This window comes from Mya arenaria, chromosome 4, assembly GCF_026914265.1.
Source record: "Mya arenaria isolate MELC-2E11 chromosome 4, ASM2691426v1".
Lineage (NCBI taxonomy): Eukaryota > Metazoa > Mollusca > Bivalvia > Myida > Myidae > Mya > Mya arenaria.
In genome coordinates this window covers 12,416,277-12,437,695 of record NC_069125.1, presented here as the reverse complement: position 1 = coordinate 12,437,695, position 21,419 = coordinate 12,416,277, and the positions used below count along the sequence as shown (strand labels likewise).

Here is a 21,419-nt window from a genome sequence, read left to right as displayed (position 1 = left end):
AAAAAACATTTTTACCATTCTGTCAGCAAGTGGGAGAACATACATTGATTCCTTCTATTTTATTAGAGGTTAAAACAAAATGGCGGTTTGCAGGTACAAAAGAATAAATTTATCTTTTAAATCAAAATATTTCCATACATTTGCCAACATTTAACGTGTTGTTGAAGCATTCAATAACTGAGCAATAAATGGACCTTGTATATGTATTGACAAACCCGTTACCTGAACATGCACAGTCAAAATATAGTTCTGGAATATGTTGCTTCAGCCTGAAGTTTAGCCCAATAACTTGAATAAGTCTAAAATAATAGACGTTATATACGGGATTCTTCTAATTCCTATGATGGATTTGCAATATCAAAACTCGTAAAAAAATCTGTCTACATACAATTATTTGCACGCCTAATATTTTAAGCCCAGTAACTCCAGGAAGCCATAGGTTGTGTAGTTTGTGTAGGCTAGAAGTAGAACGGGTCACGGACTCTACGGACCAGACATTACGGACCAGATTTAGGGAAATTACGGACCAGATTTAGGGACATTACGGACCATCTTCAAAAACTTACGGACCATGATTTATAATGTTTTTAAACATTTTTTTTTAATTTATTCACTCATTGGTCTTAAATTTGTTAATAAATACTTTAATATAATTGCTCAGTATGACAATTATCTTTAATGTAACTGAAAAATCCCATGAAATTCCAATGTTAAACATCAATTAATTTTTATAAAATATTATAATAATGTGAATAATAACGAACGAAATATGTGTTTATCTTATAATTGTTAATGTGAATATTAATGTTTTCATATGTGATCGATTGCTTTCTGAAATAAACTTTCGATCGTCATATTTGTTTGTTTTCCGTTTCATCTGTTTTAATTGAAAGGTTCAGTGAAAGTGCGCAGTCAGAATGGGTTTTCACACATTTATGATTGCCAATTAAAGGTTGTCAGTATAATGTTTGTTTCTTTTGTAATATACCACCGATAATTACGGGTACAATTATAACTAATAAACACTAATTAAGGCAACAGAAATTGCCAGTTTTAAACATCAGTTTGCAAGAATTGCAACAAACACTGATATGTTCTTATATGTGCTCGATTTATTTTGGGAAATAAACTGTTTTGGAAAATATTTCTGCTCGATTTATTTTGGGAAATAAACTGTTTTTGAAAATATTTCTTCTGTTGCTTTTAACTGATTTTACTGCCAATCTTTCAAATTTTGTTCATTATTTTTCAAATAATTGTTATAAATACATAGGTCTTTTACACCTTTTGGAATTTCACAAGATTTTATATTGAACCATTGATCTTTTCGAACTTCACGGGATTTTTCACAGTTATATGGAAGATATAACGTCATACTGAGCACTCATATTCAAGTATTTATTAACAAATTAAAAACTAATGAGTGAATAATTTAAAAAAAAAATGTTTAAATCATGGTCCGTAAGATTCCGAACATGGTCTGTAATGTCCCTAAATCTGGTCCGTAGTGTCCCTAAATCTGGTCCGTAATGTCTGGTCCGTAATATCCATGGTCCGTAGTGTCCGTAATTCAGTAGAACCAGCCCCCCGGTTAGCTCAGTTGATTAGAGCTGTGTGTTTGGGCGGTCGTGGGTTTGAGCTTCACAACGGGCGCACTTTTCCGCCAAGGTTTATTTTATTGGTGGCAGTGGTTAACGGCAGGAGTGCCTCCGGTGGCCTTATGGGTTAATTGGGGGAGGAGTGTAGTGTGTGTGGGCTAGAACCAGCCGCCTGGTTAGCTCAGTTGGTTAGAACTCAGTGTTAGTGTTAAGGTGGTCGTGGGTGTGAGTCCACACGGGGCACACTTTTCCTCCAAGGTTTACTTTAGTTGCCAGTTCATAAGCATCATCAGAATCTGTTTTCCACAAAAAATGCTCATTTGTCAAATTAATCAAATCCGCGTTTTCACATATTTCTGAGCCAATGACAATCGAGCATTTATACCATTTACTGCAGCTCCATATCATGTAGAGTAGATTTGATGGTGAAAACAAACATTTATTTTGAAGAGATTATTTTGTCGATCTACATGATTTGGTTAAGTTGTCTATTTTTCATCTGCCTTCTGCGCATGTGCAAAGTAACTTTGACAGATAAAAGTGCCGTTTTCTTGAGGCAGTTGAAGCTCATGTCATTAACCTGAATTATTAAATAGATGTGTAATCAGCGATCAAATTGTAGTGACATCTATTCAGTGCACAATTAAATTATCTATGTGACAATATTCAAATACAAATCTCATTATGTTTCTTCCTTTAAAATACTCCATATAATATTCATACAACCAATCAAACAAATTCAGTACCAATATGTGCAATCTTTTGTTGATCATTATGAATAAAAAACTTAACAAATATACGTCGGTAATTAAATTAATCTAAATATCAACAATATCAACTAAAATACCATAAACGTTCATGTTTTGGTGTTTTCCATGTTTTAAACATATGTCAATCCAAATTTTTTGCTTTTAAAACTCATAAAGCTGGAGAAAAAAATACCATCACCTGACATAAATTTAATGAAACTTTGGCCAAGGCAATTTAACTTTCGTGCCAAAATATAATGTGACTACGAAAAGGGAGAAGCTTTTGGGTCAAATAAGTGCGCACACCAGATGGGTTAGAGTTCATTTAGGCAATCTACAGAAAATGGTGCAAGCCTTCTCGAATTGTAGATCACCAAAATGAACTCATTAACATATACTGCAAAAACATGCAAACTGAAGCAAGATATAAAACAAAGGTAACATCCAACTCCCTGATATAAATAATTCCTGATTTGCAACTTCATGTTCGTTGGTATTCTGTTATCCGTTCCCTAAAGTATTGATTGCTTTTCAGGAAGAAATAAGTCTGTTGAGATGTCCACAAAGCGGCCAGCTAGTGATGCTGGGGGGAGCAGCACAGATGGCCCCCCAGCCAAGAAGTCCTTCACCAGGATTGAACCCCTAAACTTGGGCTCCATCTACTCACTGGTATATTCACACATTCCTTAAGCTTTCTATAGCCATATCTAATTTCAACTTAAATTACTTTTAAAGTAAATATATTCCATGGTCAAAATAAGCCCAAGCCCTGCACATGTAAAACGCTATCCAAACTTGTTCAAATTTTGAATTTCATATAGCGGGGCTTGTTAGAAAGTGAGATACAAAGACAAGGGAAAGATTTCAGCCTGGTTCATACAGGAAGTGGCCATGTTGGATTGTTGGAATGCACTTTGTTGTCCAATCAACCATCTATTTTGTGAGCATTGAGCCAATAAACCAGTCTTTATGGACTTTTTGTTGCGTGTTGTAGGAGCAGATGGACATGAAGGTGCTGCAGTTCCAGAACAAGAAGCTTGTCGAGCGGATCGACCAGCGCAAACGTGCCGAGGAGGAGCTGCACAAACGTATCGAACAACTTGAGAACCGGCAACGTACTGACGATGCTGTTCTCATGATCGTCAACAGATACTGGAACCAGGTGAGTGTTTGAAACAGCTGCCTGCAAACATTCATGGCTGCCCTTCTGCTGTGTTTAGCCTCCCACCTCTTAGTACAAGGAGATGTCTTACATTAAATTAATGAAATTATTTGAAAAAAATCCTGAAAGGTTTTCTTGGTTGATTATTTTAAAATGAGTAGGGATTAAGCCAGGTTTTAAAAAGAAAAGATTGCTGCAAAAGAGGTACAGATTGCTACAAGAGAAAAGGGCACACTGTATTGCGCTGTGAATACCTTGAACATTATGAATGGGACAGAACATTGTGTGTAAAGGAAGTAGTTTTAGATTTCAACTGCAAATATATGAAGTTTGTATGTATTTATATTCATTTTATGAGTTTTTTAAGAAAAACTAAAGAAATAATTGATTATTTTAAGCCTTTAATTCTATGAAGTCACACAGATGCATATGCTGGTTTCCATGATTGTCTTTGGAACATGGAAAACTTTCAGAAACTATTGGCCCGATTTCAAAATATTTTCACAGATATGTTCCTTATGTGACCCTTTTATCAATGTTTTTTTTATGATTAATTATTTGTTTTACAATCATTGAAGATATCATCTTCTAACTTCCTAAACTTATTCACACTTACAATGTGCTCTGTTGTAACAAGTTATATAACTCCAATATAAATATTGTAAGAGTAATGGCCCTTTGTAACATTTTAAACAAATACATATTTTCATGTTTTTATAAGCCTCATTAAAAAAGGGACATATTATAGCCTCACCTGCGGTTTCTTGCGGGTGTGTGCCAGTATGTTGTCCTATCAGTAACTTCAGCACCCTCTGTCCAAGGTAAGGGCCATCTTGGCCCTCTTGTTTGCAGTTAGAAGCTATCCTTAAAGTTTCAAAAGACTGTTTGGATTGATGTTTTGTGTTTTTGTTAACAACCTAGATCTCTGGCTGTCCCTAATTGAATGTTTCATTCAAGAGCAATGGCATTTAGGTTATAAGGGTTATAGGACAATAGTCTCCTCTGTGTATACTTCTGTTGATTTAAGTGATATGTTTTACTTGTTTCAGCTGGATGAAGATGTGAGAGTCCTAGTTCAAAGATTTGATGCTGAGACAGCTGATGAGGATGAAAACAAAAGTAAGGGCATTAACGTGCATATGATATAGATCTGACATAGTAAATTAGAAATCTTTTGGTCATTTCATTCAAAATCATTTTGTATTTCTACACGTGCTACCATTGCAATCCTCTCTTTGGTTTAAAATTGCTCCTTGGATTCTTAAACGGCAAATGCATTTTATTAATGCAGCAACTGGAGCCCATTTCGTGTTATTTCAGTTACAACCAGTGTTTTCAATTGGTTAAACATTTCACACTAGAAATTTAAATAGTGATGACAACATTCATGATTGAAACCTTGAAACCTTCAATTTTAGATTCCAGTGTATTTGTAAAGCTTGTATTTTGCTGGATAATTATGTGTGCATTAAGATTAGTTAAAAGCATCTTGAAGTGGATACAACTGGCTTTGCAAACAATTTCAACAAGAGTATGATCCCCATAGCCCTGAACCCTTCATTTGCTTATTTTCAAATTTAGTTTTGATGTTGGGATTTTTGTCTAGTATCAAAATAAGATTGCATCGGGAGGTTTAAAAATTCTAACTCTTTGTTTCAGACCAGAGCACGGAGACAACATCGTTCCTGGCACTGCTGTCCACCTGGGACAGACAGGAACTGGAACAGCGTCTGGGACAGCGGGTGGAGTTCTCCAAGCGAGCCATTGGGAAACTCCTCCAGGCCTTCGACAGGTTGCTTCAGAGGAACGAGAAACTCCACACCTCTCTCCGTGAAAAGGCAGAACAGGTGAGCACTTCTGTTGTGCCCATGTTTCGCATGTGTAATTTTCTGCTGTACTAGTGATGTTCCCATGATTGATTATAATAGAAAATTTATGGGCTGGGCTTGAAATTTTCTCTCATTATTTGCATTCAGTTAATTTCCACCAATTTTCTAGATTTCATTAATACATACAGAAGTGTTTAGATGTTATTGTAAACCATATCGCCAAAAGCAACAACAACACGTCACAGCTTAAAACAATTCATAACATAAGCATTGTTAAGGATAACGAGTTATTATACAAGAATAAAACTACAGTTAAGGTATTGTCAAAAAACGATTGTACTATTGATAATTGGTTACTTGAGTGGAACCAATTATCAGAAGTCAAACTGGAACCAATTCTCAACACTTTACCGTCTGTTGTTTATCGAAGAAAAGTTATGCCAAAAATGAATGGTTTTGGCCTAATAATTGTTCTTGCATGTTTGTCATTGTTCATATTGGCTAGGCAACAGGCATAACCTTGCTCAATTTTAACCCGAGTTTAATTTAATGAATTATATGAAATAAATATGCTTTACCAAATCTACTTAGTTTTTAGTCCGTCTGAACTTAGATTGTAGAAATAAAAAGAGTTTAAAATTGAAGCTGTTTGTGCAGTGATTCATTTCGAAATATGCTTGATTGATTCTTTGGAATGCATGTTTCAGGACCTTAGATCCTGATAAAAGGATGAGAGTCCTAAGTAAGGTTTTGTTCACAAATTACTTTTAACGAAATTCATCCTGCTGATACACATGGTTAAAATAATAAGACCCCAGGGAAGCCAGGAGAATAGGACTCCGCATGTGTAGCAAACTGTGATGGCATGTTGCAATTTCTTTTAATTATATTCTAGGAAGAGGACCTAAAGTCTGATGTGCCACTTGTGTCGGCCTCATCTGATATACAGCGTCAAGAGATATCACCCATTAAACAGGAGCCTGAGGTTAAGAAGGAGTCTGAAGAAGGGTCAGAGGTGAAACAGGAGCCCGAAGAGGTTAAACAGGGGTCAGAGGGCACAGATGGGGCTGAGGTCAAAACTGAACAGGCCAAGGGTGAGTAGAGAAGATGGTGGTGGTGGCTGCGGTGGTAATGGTGGTAGTGGTGGTGGTGCTGCTGCTGTTGATGATAGCGAAGAAACTGATTATTGAGGTTATGATTATGATAATGATGGTGATGGTTTTGTTGATTGTGGTGGTGGTGGCGATGTTGTTGATGATAGCAAAGGAACAGATAAAGGTGGTTATGATGGTGGTGGTGGTGGTGGTGGTGGTGGTGCTGCTGCTGCTGATGATGATGATGACTGGGTTTCTTTATCATGGCCTGTCAATAAGGCTGCCAGTACAGGTTTCTATCCAGGAAATGGATTCTTGAGGATTCTTGTCAGCTTTCAGCTGTCTTCACAATCAAGCTTAAATAAATAAGTATGAACTTAACTCATAACATTGTAATGCTTGTTGATAATTAATAATCTCCTGGTTCCAATTTCTCGAAACATCTTAAGTCCCTTATAACAGGATTAAGCTAAGCTTGCTATTTTTGTTTTTCAATAATTTGTGTAATATTTACTTCTTTAACAACTGGTATACTTTAGATAGGAATTAAATTTATGATTATCACAATAAACCATTTTCCTTTCTTAAAGGTTCAATTTAAGTATTATTTTACCGTAGCTAATTAAAACAAGCTACTTAAGCCAGGAAAGCTTAAAACGTTTCAAGAATTTTGGGCCTGACGATGTTTGTGATCAGCTGAAAATAAAAGTTAATTTGTCTTTCAGCAGGAGAGGAGGATCAGAAGCCAGTTAAGCAGGAGGTGAACGATGCGAAGGCCGGAGGTGATGTGAAGGTGGAGGTGAAAGAGGAGCCGATGGAGTCTGAGCCCGCAGAGACATCCCACAGCACGGCCCTTGCGTCTGCCATGAGGGAAGAGCTACAGGAACTACAGATGGAGAACAAGCGCCTTCACAATCTCGTCACTGACCTACATCAGAGGCACCACCAACACACTCTCAAGGTACATGTCTGGTCAGGAGGTAAAGACCTCTTTTATATGCCCATGTGAATTACTTGGTAGCCACAACATTGACAGCTGTCTAACTTGATAAACAGATTTTACAGGTATCAATTGTTTTTCAAACTTGCTCACCAACTTTCATCAGAGACACCACCAACACACTCAATGAACATGTTCAGGAAATAACTCTTTTTTGAATTTGCCTATAAGCAATACTGGCCATCCACACCATTGCCAACTTTCTTATTTCAACAGATTGTGTCCAATGTTTACTAAACTTGGTTATAGTGTGTATCTGCAGTATCTCAAGACAAGATAGATAACAAGCCATATTGCTTTTGGTGATCCTGTGTTGTATTGCTTCAAAAGTGTCAAAAATTGATAGAATTTGTCCTATTTCATAACCTGTATAGTTCAATTTCACTTAAATATACACTGGTTAAGGTAGTCAAGCTAATATACAAGTTTTATTTATTAAAGTTTCGTGAAATATGCTGTCATATTGACAAAAAAATCATAATTGACCAAGGTGATAGCCGAGTTCAATAATGATTTTTTGGTCAATATGAACTGTGTATTTCACAGCTAAAAAGTAAATAACTGTTTTATTCCACATAAAGTATGATATGTTATAACCTCATGTGATAAATAGTTAAAAATACAGGTCAATATGACTTTCTGAAGTAATTTTTCCAGCGTTATTATGACATCATATCATAAACTGTTTCCAGTCTATAAATAGACAGGTCAATATGGCCTTTTTTTGTCTTTGAACATTGCTCTTCGTCCAATCATGGATGGTTTATTTATAGTTCATGTAATAAAACAGATAAGAATAAACAAAGAACTTAAATCTGAATTCCATCTAGTTCCATCTGTGACCCCTGTACAGGTAGCGGAGCTGCAGGACAAGTTGACAGCTGCTGAGACAGAGATTGCCGAGTTGAAGAACAAGGTGGAGGATGCCGAGTATAACTACCAGGTGTCGTCCGCACGCGCTGAAAAACTCGACCGATACCTCTCAGACGCCCTCCAAAAACTTCAGAACTATGAAGATAAGAACGTTATTCAGCTTGAAGGTGGCAAGTCTGTCACAGGTGTCTCCAAAAATAAGGTAAAGATTTTGTGGGAAAGGCTGATGATATCGAAATTAATAAGAAATTATATTGAATTAGATTTATTCATAAATGTATGGCCTTATAAAATAGACTAATTCATTTTGGTAGAACATTTAAAGTAGAAGAATAAGTATTAGTGGTACGGAAATAGAATGCTTGACTTGAAATCTTGTAATGAATAAAAATAAGAATCTTGAATGGAGCAATAAAATAAACCCCAAAAACAACAAATATTTGAAACTGAAACAATTTCAATTAGATAGGTAACAATTAAAAATTACTCAGTTTGACCTTTTTACACTTTTCAGAAGTCATGAGGACTTCTGTGAACTGGTCAGGATAATCCAAACAAACTATTTTTTCAATTGTTGCCGAATGTTTGTTGTTTGTCTTCCATGCAGTTTGATGAGATTCTGTCCGACCTGGAGGAGCAGCGGGAGCTGGCAACCAATCGGCTTGTAGAGCTCGAGAAACTGCAGAAGGACCACCAGAAGGCTCTTAAAGATATTGAGCAACTGAAACTGGATGTAAGTGCTGCATGTCGGATCAAAAGATTATTGTGAAGTTAAGTGATCTTAACACTACACAGTAAGTATGTATAGAATGTGAAAACTTTGAGAATGGTAGAAAGATTGAAAAATCTTTTAAGGTTTAAGGGCACTTTGAAAGCGAAACAATAATGCTTAAAGGGGTTAGACACTAGATGGTCCCAAAATCGGCCAAAAATTCTCAGCTGAGTTTACTCTTATTAGGATAGCGCATAATGGTTTCCCAGTTTAAAGTATTAAAGTATTCTAAGCATGTGAAAGTTACATGATAAGTTCAGATATATTTACCGACATTTAAAAAAAAATAGCTGGTATTCTTGTGATAGACAAACCCAGATAATTTCAAATTGGAAAAATATGCGAAAGATACATGTGTCATAAGCGATGTGATACATCAGTTAGTAAGATTCAATGCGCTGTATACAATGATATCAATTTTGTGTAAGTTTTTGACAATATTCTTTTTTTTTTGCAATTGTATCATCTTGTGTCTAGTCCTTTTAAAGTAAAAGGTAATAGTTATCCATGAAAGCATTATTCATGTTTGTAGATATAGAAGTTCTAAAACAGAATTGGTGTTTAAAGCATACAGTGCAGTATAACGGCAGAACAAAACTGTTCACAGGTTTCATAACACTAATAAGCTAGGTTACATTACACCATTATACCTAGGTTACATTATACTATTACAGCTGCAGCATCTTCCTGAGAGTGTTATAGTTGAGACAACTGAGTACAAGTGTCTACAGTCACAGTTTTCCGTGCTCTACAATGAGAGTTTGCAGATGAAGACGCTGCTTGATGAGTCAAGGACACTGGTTCTTACCAACAAGAATGCACATCTCCGCCAGATTGAACAAATGGAGGTCAGTGTTATGACAGAACTTCTTGAATTTGTTTCATTTTGGTTACTTTAAATGAAAGTTATCATGTTTTATTTGCTAGACTTCAATTTACAAAGGTAAAAAAATAGAATTTGATCAAATGATTGCCCTGATTTTATAGAAGTATTTTATTTGCTACTAAAATATGAATGGTCCGTTTGAAAATCATTGTCTTTCTCTCCCTCGCATTGAATGTAAATGAGTAACCTAGATTTGGGTTATAATGCTTGCTTGAGTGGTGATATGTTATAAAAACTTTTACTAGTGTTATGCATTACAATTGCTTTAGTGGTATATTGAGCTGATTAGAATTGTGTAAAAGTTATACAATTTGCTAGGGTGATGAATGACACGGATTCTATTTGCTAGAGTGGTGAAGGACTGTGATACTATTTGCTTGAGTGGTGAATGATCTTGATACTATATGCAATGGTTGTGAATGTCCTCATTCAATATTATGTGCCAGTGTGGTGAATGACATTGGTACTATGTTCTAGAGTGGTGAATGACCTTGATACAATGTTCTAGAGTGGTGAATGACCTTGATACTATGTTCTAGAGTGGTGAATGACCTTGATACTATGTTCTAGAGTGGTGAATGACCTTGACACTATGTTCTAGAGTGGTGAATGACCTTGATACTATGTTCTAGAGTGGTGAATGACCTTGATACTATTTGCTAGAGTGATGAATTACCTTGATACTATGTTCTAGAGTTGTGAATGACCTTGATACTATTTTCATGAGAGGTGAATGACCTTGATATTTTTGCAAGAGTGGAGAATTACCTTGATACTTTTTTCTTGAGTGGTGAATGACCTTGATACTATTTTGCTAGAGTGATGAGTTGAGCAACCAAAAGAAGCTGCGAACGGAGGTGATTCAGCTAGAAGATGCCCTTGGTCAGGTACGCAAGGCCTATGAGATGTTGAGGATTGAGTTTGAGCAGACGCTTGCTGCACATGAGCAGACAGGTAATTAATATGGTAGAATTCTGTGTGGCGTTATATGATCTTTTATTCATTTTAAACAATTAATGACAAAGAATCTTAAGATTATAGATTGCATTTATGTTTTGGGTGAAATACTTACCAATACTTACCAATATATTGGACTTGCTTGTTTAATGAATCTACTCGGCATTCTTGTCAAATTTGTTTATGTAGTGATTTCTTAGCCTCTGAGAGCATAGAATAAAAAACAACAATTCTCACACACAAAAAGTGTCACATGACAATATGTACATGTGTAGAAAGGCCAACAACACTGGATTTAGTTAATACAAAAGACCCACTTTTAACTTTAATAACAACAACAACAGACAAGCTTTGTAGTCTGCTTTTGCTTCTAACAGTTAGTAAAACCTTTTGAAAATTGAAACTGTGGATCCAGGTTCAATCAACCAGGAGATATGTAAACCCCTTCTTACTATATTTACAACAAAAACAACAGCAACAGACAGGCAAGCTTTGTTGTCTGCTCGAGATTTACTTCTTACAGTTCTTAAAACCTTTTGAAACAATGACTCCAGGTTCGATCAACCAGGAGATGCGTAACCTGATCCAGTCTCTTCAGAAGCACAACCAGCAGCTCAAGGCTGAGGCCCAGCGGAACAGGCGCAAGGTCAAGGAATGCCAATCTGAGATTAATAAGGTACGCCGTTAATGTGATAGCTATTAACCAAGCCAAAATAGTATAACACAAACCTGTTAACTTGGTGAGGTTCTGGAAGTTTAGAAAGTCCAAGTGGAACATACGCTAGGTCAAGGAATGCCAATCGGAGATAAACAAGGTAAGCAGTTAATGTTATAGCTATGTACCTAAACGGTAAATTTGATAACTATGTACCGAGCCAAAACAGTATAACACAAACCTGTTAAATTGGTGAGGTTCTGGAAGTTAAGAAAGTCCAAGAGGAACATACACAAGGTCAAGGAATGCCAATCAGAGATAAACAATGTATGCTGTTATTGTGATAGCTATGTATGAAGCCAAAACAGTATAACACAAACCTGTTAACTTGGTGAGGTTCTAGAAGTTAAGGAAGTTCCAGTGGAACATACACAAGGTCAAGGAATGCCAATCTGGGATTAATAAGGAATGTGGTTAATGTGATAGCTCTGTACAAAACCAAAAATGTTACCTTGGGGTGGTTTGGGAAGTTAGAAAGACATATTCTGAGACCCTATGGGATGGATGCTATGTCAAGAAATGCCTGGCTGAGTTTAACATGATTGGGGGCCAATCATAGAGTACCAACAAAGTGTTTTAATCTAAGGAAGAGTCTAGCAGTATAGGTAATCTTGAGATTTCTGTATATGTTTATGGAAATGTAATCATATAAACCACAGGCCACCTAAAATAACATGAAATACGGAGAAATGGTAGGATTCTTTAAAGGGTGACCAAATATAATTTTATGATGTTGTCCTAAGATATTCCAATACATGTTTGTAGACTTTAAATTATCCTGGGCAGACTGTACATGTACTACTCATTAATAATCAAACTCAGATATTGACTTTGTTTTGTGTATGCTGCAGTTGAAGGAAAAAATGGAAGAGCTGCAGGGTGCCAACAAAGATGCAGGTGGAGAGGAAGGGGGCAGCTCTGCGACAGGAGAGGGGGGCAGGGCCAAGTCACCCCGTGGGGAGGGCTCGGAACCCTTTGTCTTGCCACGAGATGATGACAATGACGACCTCGAGAAGGAACGGGAGAAAGGGAAATCCGATGCCGAAATATTTAAGGACCTCAAGGCTCAGCTTAAGTAGGTCAAGAATCTATGCAACGCTTTGAACTTTAATCTGAACTTAAATACAAAATATATATTTAAAGAGTGACTTTTGTGACCTTCAATTAGAAATAGCCCAAAAAATAACAGAATTACTTGCATGTGTCACATTATATAGACATATTGACATGGGTGACATTATACAAATATGCTGACATGAGTGACGTTATACAATCATGCTAGCATGTGACATTATTTTGACATTGGTGACATTATCCAGACTAACTGACGTTGGTGACATTGTACATTTAGATTGACATGGGTGATCTACAAACATGATGACAAGGTTGACATTATACTGACATGGATGACATTGTACAGACATACTGACATAAGTGACATACAGACATAATAAGTGATGCTTTACCGACATACTGAACTGATAGATTTATGATCATTAATGATGGGTATAAATCTATTAACCATAACATCTACTCATCATGGCAAGCAATGTTACATCTAGTGAAGGTAAAAAATATAATTGTCAAACTGGTAAATTTTTAAAGAGAGCTACTACTTTGTATAAAATAATATCAACTAAATGAATTACATGATTAAATACAAAAGATTGATACTACCTTGTGTTTGTGCTGTCAGGAAGTCTCAGGATGCACAGAAGGAACTTAAGCTGCTACTCGACATGTACAAGGCTGCACCAAAGGAACAGAGGGATAAAGTGCAGGTACACCATCCTCCGTACAACATGTGGTAAAACGAAGGAATTACATTTTACTCTAATTATTATGCCTTTTTGTGTCACTAAACCCAAAAATGGATGAAACATAGGGATTATACTTTCATTTTCGATCAGTTACTCAGGGCTTCCATTAAGAATTTGAAACTGGAAGTATGAACTTCCTGTTCATCAATATCGGAAGTTTTTCACCAAAATTAGGAAGTTTAAGTATCATGAATACAATATTTTAATTATTTTTTTTAACTATTTTTCAACTTAAATGTTAAAAATAAAATAATTTGCAACTATAACTTGCCAAATTCACAGATTTATATTAATATAATTAATTTTACTTGAAGACTGATTGAAATAGTGACCATAAAAGTAATATTGACAACAGGTTTTGATATTTTGAACTGCCAAGCTTTCAACTTTGGAAGTTTTTTTCAACATTGTGGAAGTTTTTGTATTTCCAAGAAATCAATTTTGGAAGTTTTAACCCATTTCTAGGGAGTAATATACTTCCAAACTTCCTTTAATGGAAGCCCTGGTTACTTTTGAACATTTGTTGTGGAGTCTGCAAAGCATGTATGCACATTTGGCATGGTCTGTAGATGACCCCTATTGTATTTTGGATCAACATGTCAAAGGTCAAGGTCATGATGAACTTAACTATAAATATTAAGTGTGTTTCTGATCAATAACTTGTGCAAATTTTGTGTAGAGTTTTTTCAATCATGGTTTGCAAATTGGGGATGTTCATTAGATGACTTTTATTGATTTTGGGGAAAATGGTCATGTTCCTTATGTTTGCTAGAAATATATGGGCGACACGTATCGAAATGTGGAAATTGAGTTTAGTAGAAAAGCTTTTTAAAGCTATTAGCCTATAGTCCAGGAATGTTGAAATCATAATGATAAAACATTTTTGGCAAAGTAATATGTTAACAAGTATGTGAAGAAAAATAATTAATAAGTTTATAACAATGATAATGATTATCTTTAGGAGGTTGGTAACCAGAAATATAGCTTAGTCACTCATGATTTATGACCCTTATAATGTCAACGTAATGTGATTTTCAGTTGATGGCGTGTGAGAAGCGTCTTAACAAGGAGATAGATGATCTGAGGCAACACATCAAGAAGATGCAGGAGTCCGAGAGACGGGAACGTAAGAAGCTGGCTGAAGAGGACGCTCTTCGTAAGATCAAGAAACTCGAGGAGACAATACAGGACCTTCAGAAAAATCTTGCCACACAGAAACAGGTATGGTGAGCACTTGAACTGGGATATATTATTTCTCACTTTATACTTATGTACTGAAGAAATGTCAAAATACATCATCATACAACCTGCTTTAAAGAGACTCGCTCATGGTTTGTAAAATGCACTTTTTATGTAAAAAAACAAAATGAAATCAAGTTTAGCAAATCATTAGGAGTGTCAAAACTAAGATACTGACAGCTTGAACCCTTTAACAAATGTTGATATTCATTCAAATAATGTCTTTGAAGACCACAATTTTGAATACAGTAATGCTATTCAGCAAATAATTCAGGGCGATTGGTTGATGAATATTAACACTTGATGTTTCCAATGTATTCCATAAAGCTTAAAATATACAAAAGCTACTATAGAAGACCATGTGGCTCAGTGGTGAAGGGGTCTGTTTCCTTATAAAATCTTGACTGTATGGGCATGGGTTAGCTCCCCACTACAACCACAATATTTTTTATACTTTGATTGTATTTTGCTGCAATTTCGGTATCATAGAGTAAAATAATTATAAAATAAGTGTTTTCAGATGCATTATCAGGAAAAATATTTTTTGTTCCAAAATCATGAGCGTGTCAAGTCCCTTTAATGCCGGAAGATTAAGTTACTTGGGGACAATGGCATTATGAAAGCTTTACTAGCCATAAAAAAGATGCCTATATCATTAGTATGTACAGATATGGATGATTTAAACAGTGTAAAATCAAGCCATTTTAAACCAATTTTGTTGAATGAATCTTTAATAATTTAGAATGACAAGGTGCTTTATTGTATGTATAGAGGTAAACGTAATGATGCTGTACATATGTATGAAGGCGACTGTTGAATATACATGTACTGTTTTTATATCAGCGTGAGGATGTTTTGCTGAGTGAGATGGACGCCACGGGGCAGGCGTTCGAAGACATGCAGGAACAGAACACGCGTCTCCTTCAACAGCTACGTGAGAAAGACGATGCAAACTTCAAACTTATGTCAGAGGTAATGTCCACAAATATATTGACATTAAAGGCAGTCCTTATAGATATTAGTGTTTAAACAATAAATAAACACTAAGTGTAAATAAAACAATAATATACTGCTTAATTGTCTAGATTATAGAGCATTTCCCAAAAGGTGAAATTCAGTGAATCATCACTGATAATACTGACTGTTTTAAGTTTATATGCGTAAAGTAAAAGATCACTACTGATTGACTAATTGTGTGGTTTTAGTGTATCAAGATAAAAAAGCCAGACTGGTTGAATGTATGCAGCGTATCAAGGTTGACCAAACTGGTAGTGTGTTTTCAGCGTAACAAGATAACCAGACTGGTAGTGTGTTTTCAGCGTATCAAGATAACCAGACTGGTTGTGTGTTTTCAGCGTATCAAGGGTAACAAGCCTGATTGAGTGTTTTCAGCGTATCAAGGGTGACCAAACTGGTAGTGTGTTTTCAGCGTATCAAGATAACCAGACTGGTTGTGTTTCAGCGTAACAAGGTAACCAGACTGGTTGTGTGTTTTCAGTGTATCAAGGGTAACAAGCCTGATTGAGTGTTTTCAGCGTATCAAGGGTAACCAGACTGGTAGTGTGTTTTCAGCATATCAAGATAACCAGACTGGTTGTGTGTTTTCAGCGTAACAAGATAACCAGACTGGTTGTGTGTTTTCAGCGTATCAAGGGTAACAAGCCTGATTGAGTGTTTTCAGCGTATCAAGGGTAACCAGACTGGTAGTGTGTTTTCAGCGTATCAAGATAACCAGACTGGTTGTGTGTTTTCAGCGTAACAAGATAACCAGGCTGGTTGTGTGTTTTCAGCGTATCAAGGGTAACAAGCCTGATTGAGTGTTTTCAGCGTATCAAGGGTAACCAGACTGGTAGTGTGTTTTTAGCGTATCAAGAAAACCAAACTGGTTGTGTTTCAGCGTATCAAGGGTAACCAGACTGGTAGTGTGTTTTCAGCGTATCAAGATAACCAGACTGGTTGTGTGTTTTCAGCGTAACAAGATAACCAGACTGGTTGTGTGTTTTCAGCGTATCAAGGGTAACAAGCCTGATTGAGTGTTTTCAGCGTATCAAGGGTAACCAGACTGGTAGTGTGTTTTCAGCGTATCAATATACCATAACCAGACTGGTTGTGTGTTTTCAGCGTAACAAGATAACCAGGCTGGTTGTGTGTTTTCAGCGTATCAAGGGTAACAAGCCTGATTGAGTGTTTTCAGCGTATCAAGGGTAACCAGACTGGTTGTGTGTTTTCAGCGTATCAAGGGTAACCAGGCTGAGTGAGTGTTTTCTGTGAATCAAGGATAACCAGACTGGTTGTGTGTTTTCAGCGAATTAAGGGTAACCAAATCCAGAAGTTACTGCGCGAGGAGAAGGAGGTCCTCGGGGAGCAGGTGTCCACCATCCATCTCCAGGTTGAGGCTCATATCCTTGTGGTCCGTAAACTAGAGGAGAAGGAACGTGTCCTTCACAACAACATTGCCACTATGGAGAAGGAAATGGCGTAAGTAATGCTGTGGTGCACTTGTTAACCAGATTTTCACAGAGTAAAATCTTGTTATTAGAATGACATATGTCATTGTTCAGGCCAAGGGTGGCATCAAACTCTCCTATGGTATTGAATAATTTTGATTAGGATTGCCATAATATATAGTGACCAAACTTGGTATATATGAAGAGTTTATGGAGATCTTTCATAGGATTGTGTTTTGGGCCCCTAGGGTCAAGGTCAAGGTCAAGGTCACTGGTTCTTAAAAAAAGAAAAATGGTTGGTATTGTATAACTTAAATAGTAAAGGCTGACATATCATGATCAAACCTGTTTTAGAATATATTTTGAATAAGTTTTGGTTTGTAATGAAAGACTCTCAGCTCTGTTTCACTTTCTGTTTACTATTAAAGTTGAGGCAACTATTATGGTAATATGCCACCACATAAAAGGCTTCCCCATTTAAATACAGCCTACCTCAGAAAGGTGCTTTCAAATTGGAGTGTCCCCCATTTTGAATTTTTTTCAAGTTGTTGTGGAAAAAACAAGCAGGAGTCCTTATAGATTTTATTAATTTTGCTTTCCCATGGTGAGTTGTATGTTTAAATTGGTGATTTCATATTATGTAATAGACCGAAGCTTAATATAATTTTGTACATGAACAGGTTAACTCAGCAGGCCATGGAGTTGCACAAGCGTAAAGCAGTGGAGAGCGCCCAGACTGCCGCCGATCTCAAGCTTCATCTGGACAAATACCAGGCCCAGTTACGTGAGGCTCAGGTGGCCGTCGCAGAGAAGACTGGTGCCATCGAGCAGGAAGCTTACAAGTACAAAAGAACGCAGGTACACACCTAGGGTTTAATCACAGCATTGTTGAAGGTCACTCTAGGAATTTTGTTGAAACTGCTCTATAGTCCAAAACACTCAGTGATGTACAATAGTTTTGATATTGGAGTGTTTATAAATGAAGAAAATCATCAAAATTATAATGATTTGCCAAAAATAAATAAAAATTACTTGGAGTCTGCTTTTTTTAAGTAAATAATACAGTCTTTTTGTAATTATGCAAAATTAAAATGTCATTATTAGTGGTTAGTTTCATATAAATGAGTCAAATTGTTCTTGATATAAGGTAGAATAAATCTTTTGGAAACAGGACTTGCTTACAAGTATTAGAAAAAAGTAGTACTGCTAATTAGTGCTAAATATTCAATTTGATAATAAGTTAAGATCTTCCTTTGCATATAATGTTTCAAATTGTGAAGTTTTTACTGAAAACATGTATGGTACAAGGTTTGGTTAGCTTGCTAAAAGTGTTAATTATGTGAGTTCTCAACAGACTTCTTTTTTTTGTAATGTAGGAGGAGATAGCGAAACTACAGCGCAAGTTGGAGCGAAGTAAGAAGATTGAGATGGCTGGAGCCGCAGACGAGGTGCTCATGGCTGAGATTGCAGAGTATAAGGTAACTAATATCTACATACTGGGGCCATATTATCAAATCAAGTATCGTATGATTATATTTTTTCTTTCAAACTACCGGTAATACTTCTGAATGGTTTGATATCAATTAAGAAAGGGCTTATTGATCAGTTTATTTCATTTTGCAAGGAAAAGGTTTGGTTATATTTGTGAAAGTCTCTGTTGCAATATTTTGTTTAAAGCTGTTTGATAAGATGATCACAATGTCACTGATTTCACTTAGAATTAGATCTTACGGCTGTTTCCATTAGAATTAGTTTTACCTCTGTTTCACTAAGAATTAGGTCTTACGGCTGTTTCACCCGGCTGTTTCACTAAGAATTATGTCTTACGGCTGTTTCACTTTAAATTAGGTCTTATGACTGTAACAATGCAGCTTGTTGGGGTATAAATCAAATGCATTGATTTGATGAAAGCTATTCCTTCTAAACATACAACACAACTCAGGAAAGCAAAATTAAAAAATTCTGTTTGTGGAGGTTCCTGCTGGTTTTTCAACCTGTTTAGGCTAAATAAATTGAAGCAAGATGGTTTAGTTTTGAAGTGCCTTCCTGTGGTGGGTTGTATGTGAAAATGAAATTGCCATATACATTCAGTTTAAACTCATATATTTATACCCCCGACAAACGAAGTTTGAAGGGGGTATATTGGAGTCACCCTGTGGTTGGTCGGTTTGTCGATTTTTACAATGATTGTGAAGCAAGAGATTACAAAATTATATAAATCACTCGCGTTGGCATGAGTTTACACGAGAGTGTGGTCTTGTGTTGTGGGGGAAACCCAAGTACCTGGAGGAAACCCACTTGTCTGACTTGGTGACCACAAACCAAACTCATATGCATACAGGCTGAGAATCGAACCCAAGTCGCATAGGTGCCCTCATACAAGAAAATATTGAGTTTATGTCCAGGGATATGGTGTGACAATGAATTGTTTCACAATAACAAATGTTTATATCATGGCATTTTAACTTACACACAAATTTCTCACTTCAGGAGCAGTTGACATGCCCCTCATGTAAGGTGAACAGGAAGGACGCAGTGCTGACCAAGTGTTTCCACGTATTTTGTCTCGAGTGTCTCAAGACAAGATACGAGACTCGACAGAGAAAGTGCCCCAAGTGTAACGCAGGGTTTGGCGCCAATGACTATCATAGACTCTATCTGACTTGATAGATCTGTTAGATCTGAAGAAAATTGTTTTTATTTGGTGGTACCCAAAGTTCATATTTATACTTCCGTAAAGTGGTCACATTACAAATGATTTACACTCTAAATGACTGAATTAAAGGCATAGATGCCAAAATAAGCTGATTCAGAGGGATTCGTCAGCGTTTTATAAGGTCGGACATCAAACATTTTAATGTCAAGTTTAATGTGAATGGTATTGTACCTTGTGTTCAATGATGTATAGATATCTCCTCTTTCAATAGAGCTAGCATTTACGGCCACTCAGAACTATGGTTTCTATGAAGTCATGTCCAGGGTTGTCGCAAAGCTTGCGTTTTAGATATTTCTACTCTTTATTATGTTTCTCTGTTTGGATACTGTTTCACTTCTTTATTAAGTAGGGATTAAAGGAGACAGCAACCTTAGTTTAAAGCTGCACTCTCACAGATTGAACGTTTTGACAACTTTTTTTTATTTTTTGTCTTGGAACAAGCCAATTTTTTGCGAAAATGCCTGGAAACCGGTTATATAAGACTACAGACAAAAAATAGAATACTGATTTTTATATTTATGTTCAAAAATTTATGTTTTATGCATTTTTCTTAAACTCCTTAAACATTCATATCAACAATCTTTTATCATTGGTTTGCCGATATTTACGCAAAAATGTGCTCTTTCCAAGACAAAAAATAAAAAAGGTTGTAAAAACGGTATATCTGTGAGAATGCAGCTTTAAAGTGTTTTTTAAAATTAAAATGTTATCTCAAAGAATTTGTTAGCAAAGAATTTTAGAAATCAACTAAAAATGGCTGAGTTCTGGGCATTTTAATATCTCTAGCATGGGGATGCTATTGTTCGGCTACGTTTTAGTCAATATTGTGTTCAGGAAATAAGTATTGCACATGTAAACCATTTTAGAAGATGAGAGTCGTATAGGTGTCCGCCTCACACGGAAGAGGTTGTGGGTTCGATCCCCATGAGGAGAAATTTCTCATGGCAGCTCAAACCAGTACAGGGGCCATGATTACATTCTTAAGTGTGTGTCTAAAGATAGACTCAGAAAATCACCTTTATTACATATATATTAAAAATAATCTCTTTCCATTCGATTTACACAAATTTAGGTAAGGAATTGATCAATTTAGATAGTAATAAAATTTATCCAATTTCATCATCAATTGTGAACTAGAAGGAAAATTACAATGAAATGATTTGTCGTTTTGCCACTTGAGTCTGACCTCAGACTTGAGATTGTTTGTAATCATTTGTCACAATCAAGCAAAAGGAAATATAAAAGCATAAACTTATTAACTTAACCATTATAGATTAAGAAAAAAAGGTGTTTTGATGAAATAGATCTATATTAGTTTTAATATTTGTGAATGTCCTTCAAACATGTTTCCGAATGTGAATGATTTCCATTATTTGTTTTGGAAAAGGTACAGGATAAATATTGTTATCATTGATACCGAGAATATGTTTGTGTTTGTATGTGACCAGATAGATTTCCACAGTACTACCGTACATTCATGAAGAGCGATTGGTATACATGGTTTTATTTTATTGCATTTTGTCGAAGTGCGATTTTTGATGAATAAATTATTTTTAAATGAT

At 36.0% G+C, this 21,419-nt stretch overlaps 1 protein-coding gene across 2 annotated transcripts; it reads left to right on the top strand.

The window, feature by feature from the left end:
* Position 1: 1 nt before the first annotated feature.
* Positions 2–21,419, top strand: LOC128232856 (E3 ubiquitin-protein ligase BRE1B-like). 2 transcript variants are annotated; one of them, XM_052946628.1, is made up of 20 exons: positions 2–93; positions 2,883–3,016; positions 3,342–3,509; positions 4,559–4,628; positions 5,169–5,356; positions 6,234–6,432; positions 7,161–7,393; positions 8,286–8,507; positions 8,913–9,038; positions 9,752–9,925; positions 10,782–10,917; positions 11,475–11,596; positions 12,487–12,710; positions 13,332–13,416; positions 14,494–14,676; positions 15,538–15,666; positions 17,000–17,172; positions 17,822–17,999; positions 18,518–18,619; positions 19,632–21,419. In XM_052946628.1, exons 2-20 carry the CDS (start codon positions 2,903–2,905, stop codon positions 19,806–19,808), a joined length of 3,003 nt encoding a protein of 1,000 aa, XP_052802588.1. In that variant the 5' UTR covers positions 2–93; positions 2,883–2,902; the 3' UTR covers positions 19,809–21,419. The 2 variants fall into 2 exon arrangements, with proteins under 2 accessions (XP_052802588.1, XP_052802587.1); XM_052946627.1 differs by having other exon boundaries at positions 7,158–7,393.